Source organism: Crocodylus porosus, unplaced genomic scaffold, assembly GCF_001723895.1.
Source record: "Crocodylus porosus isolate Cpor-Errol unplaced genomic scaffold, CroPor_comp1, whole genome shotgun sequence".
Taxonomy (NCBI): domain Eukaryota; kingdom Metazoa; phylum Chordata; order Crocodylia; family Crocodylidae; genus Crocodylus; species Crocodylus porosus.
This window is the reverse complement of record NW_017728947.1, coordinates 104,894,700-104,897,291: the sequence shown is the minus strand read 5'-3', so window position 1 is coordinate 104,897,291 and position 2,592 is coordinate 104,894,700. Positions and strand designations below refer to the sequence as shown.

Here is a 2,592-nt window from a genome sequence, read left to right as displayed (position 1 = left end):
GTAACCACTTGCCACTCAAAGACTTCAGCACTGGCCGAGGAGGTAAACATATACCTTGTTCTTTCAGGGACTGGTGCGTCTTTGCTTGAAAGCTAGCTTTGTTGAAAGTGGAGACTACTTCAGAGGCCTCTTTTGGTAGTTAATCAGAACTTCTAAAGTTGTTAATGAAGAGGAACTGAAGCTGTTTTTCTTTTCAGCAGTATGAGTTTAAGAAATAGGTTATTGCTTAACTGCCACCTACTCAGATTTTTTTGAGAAAATGAAGTATTTCAGCGATCAAAGCTGCTAAATTTTTACAGGCAGATAGCCAGGATGGAGAGGGAGTAGATGCATGTGAATGTAACAGATGCAAAACCAGGAGAGCTCCGTGCTGCTGTAATGTAGAAGCTGGGTGTCCACATGGCATTTAGATTGTAACACTAGCTATCTTGCCCAGCTGCCCTTAAGCTTGAATAACGGTTTACTTGCAAAGGGAAAAGTTTCTTTCCTGTGAATTGCAACAAAAAAGGGAAGAAAAATCACTAATTAAATACTTCCTGAGCAGAATTAGATGGAGCAAAGCTAACACTAAAAATAATTGCTACAGTGGATATCAACTTTAAAAATGGAGTTGTAACTTGATCTGCCTGATTTCTCAATGCTAGTCAAACTAGCATTAGTGTTGATTTACATTGGCATTTCTATGGAACTCTGTGTCACGGCCTCATGGTTAAAAGAATTATGAAAAGAACAAAACTCATGAGCAGAAATGATTTAACCCACAAGGCTGTGTTGCTAAAGTGCAGCTAGCAGGCAAGGAGACTCTGGGAGAGGAAAGCTTATGGTAAAATGCAAGTGTGAAACCTTGTGTAATGCATAGGGCACTGGATAGAGTCAGAAGACTTGGCTTTTTCTCCTAGGTCTGCCATGGACCTGATGCATGAATTGGGGCAAGTTGCTTACCTGCTCTGACTAAATGTACATTAGCTTTGCTGCAGAGCTAGTCCGATAGAGCAGTGGTCTCCAAACTTTTTTGATCATGCACCCCTATCAGTAAAAAAATTTTGAGCATGCACCCCCAGTATATGTATATTTATTTATTTATAAATTATATACACGTACTACTTACGTACCGTACATGACATGTGACCATCTGACATATGGACTGAGTGAGGGCACCAGTGTCAATCCATATGTTAAATATTAGTAAAGCTTAATTTCTTTCTTATTTTTTTTAGATAAAAAAAAAATATAAATAGAAGTTCTAATATTTTCTTCCCACACCCCAGTGGATTGTCTTGTGTACCCCCTGGGGTGTGCACACCGCGCTTTGGAGACCGCTGCAATAGAGCCCCTGGTGGATACTCAGCTAATATCAGAGAAGGCGCTCCTTTTGTCAGTACACTTGAGCGACCTCTTGAAACAGTATAAACCAGTGAGAGCCATCCTTTTTGGCAGATGTGCCATAAATTAGTCCCACACCCTCCATGAGTGCTACTCCAATGCTTTTCCCCTGTCCAATCTGCTGCTCTGCTTTCTGTTTCCTGCCTTGTGCTTCCTTTCCAAGCAGCTACTCTGCTTTTTGCTTCCTTCCCTGTGCTCCCTGCCCATTGTGCAGGTCTTTCTGCCGCCCTCTCTGCCACTGTGTGCTGCTTACCTGTTCCATGATCTGCTGTGTGCCTCCTACAGAGGTTGCCAATGTTGCTTATGGCATATGTATTACCGATTGGCCACTCCTGGCATAAACCTTAATGCAGTGCTGGCAAAAGGACACTCTTGCCTGTGTATGTTGTATTGGCACTAGTGGGCTTTCTTGGTATAGTTAGGTTGGTTAGGGGTGTGACTCCTCTACCTTCGTACACACCATAGCTCTGCTAAGTTTAGTATAGATCTGCTTTCTTTTTCCTTCTCTTCCCTTTCTGTCTACTGATGGTAAACTCCCCAAGGAATGGGCTCTGTCACCATACACATTTGGGCAGAGCTTCTAGGAACTCTTGTAGTGCTTGTAATAGCAATTGATTCAACTGTGACAGCCTGCAGTAATGAAGAGCAATGAATATAAAGAAACACAAGCCTCAGGAGGCTGGAGAGTGACCTTCCTATGGCCCCAATTCAACTTATTGCCTCTGAATTCATAATCCCAATGCTTTTGGTCTGAAGCTCTCCTAGAAAAAACCTTGCCTAAGCCAACGGTTGAAGGATTAAGGGACTTTCATATTGTGTTGCTGGGTCTGTTCCTTTAATGGACTATTTTGAAAATGCAAGTGAATGGAAGCAAAGAAACAAATAAAATAACTTTTTATTTGCATCTGCTGTAGTGACACAGAGCTATTCTTCTAGGTCAGTAAAGCTGATATCCTAGTGGTGGCAGCTGGCAAAGCGGAAATGGTAAAAGGTGAATGGATCAAACCCGGTGCTGTTGTAATAGATTGTGGAATCAACTATATACCAGGTAAGTATATGGAGGTTTGGTTTGGTTTGGTTTGATTTGTACATACAGGGCAACAGGGCATGTCTAGATGAGCGCGCACCTGCCTCTTGCCTGTTTCAAACCCCTTTGAGATGAGGCAAGAGGTATGTCCAGGAATGAAAAAATGTTCCCCGCGCTGCAAG

At 42.4% G+C, this 2,592-nt stretch overlaps 1 protein-coding gene across 1 annotated transcript in view; it reads left to right on the top strand.

The window, feature by feature from the left end:
• Positions 1–2,592, top strand: part of MTHFD1 (methylenetetrahydrofolate dehydrogenase, cyclohydrolase and formyltetrahydrofolate synthetase 1) — a 70,689-nt gene that overhangs the window by 19,990 nt on the left and 48,107 nt on the right. Inside the window, 2 exon segments of the mRNA XM_019550839.1 lie at positions 1–42; positions 2,320–2,431. The exon segment at positions 1–42 is cut by the window's left edge and continues 6 nt beyond it. Of these exon segments, the coding sequence (XP_019406384.1) occupies positions 1–42; positions 2,320–2,431 (154 nt within the window).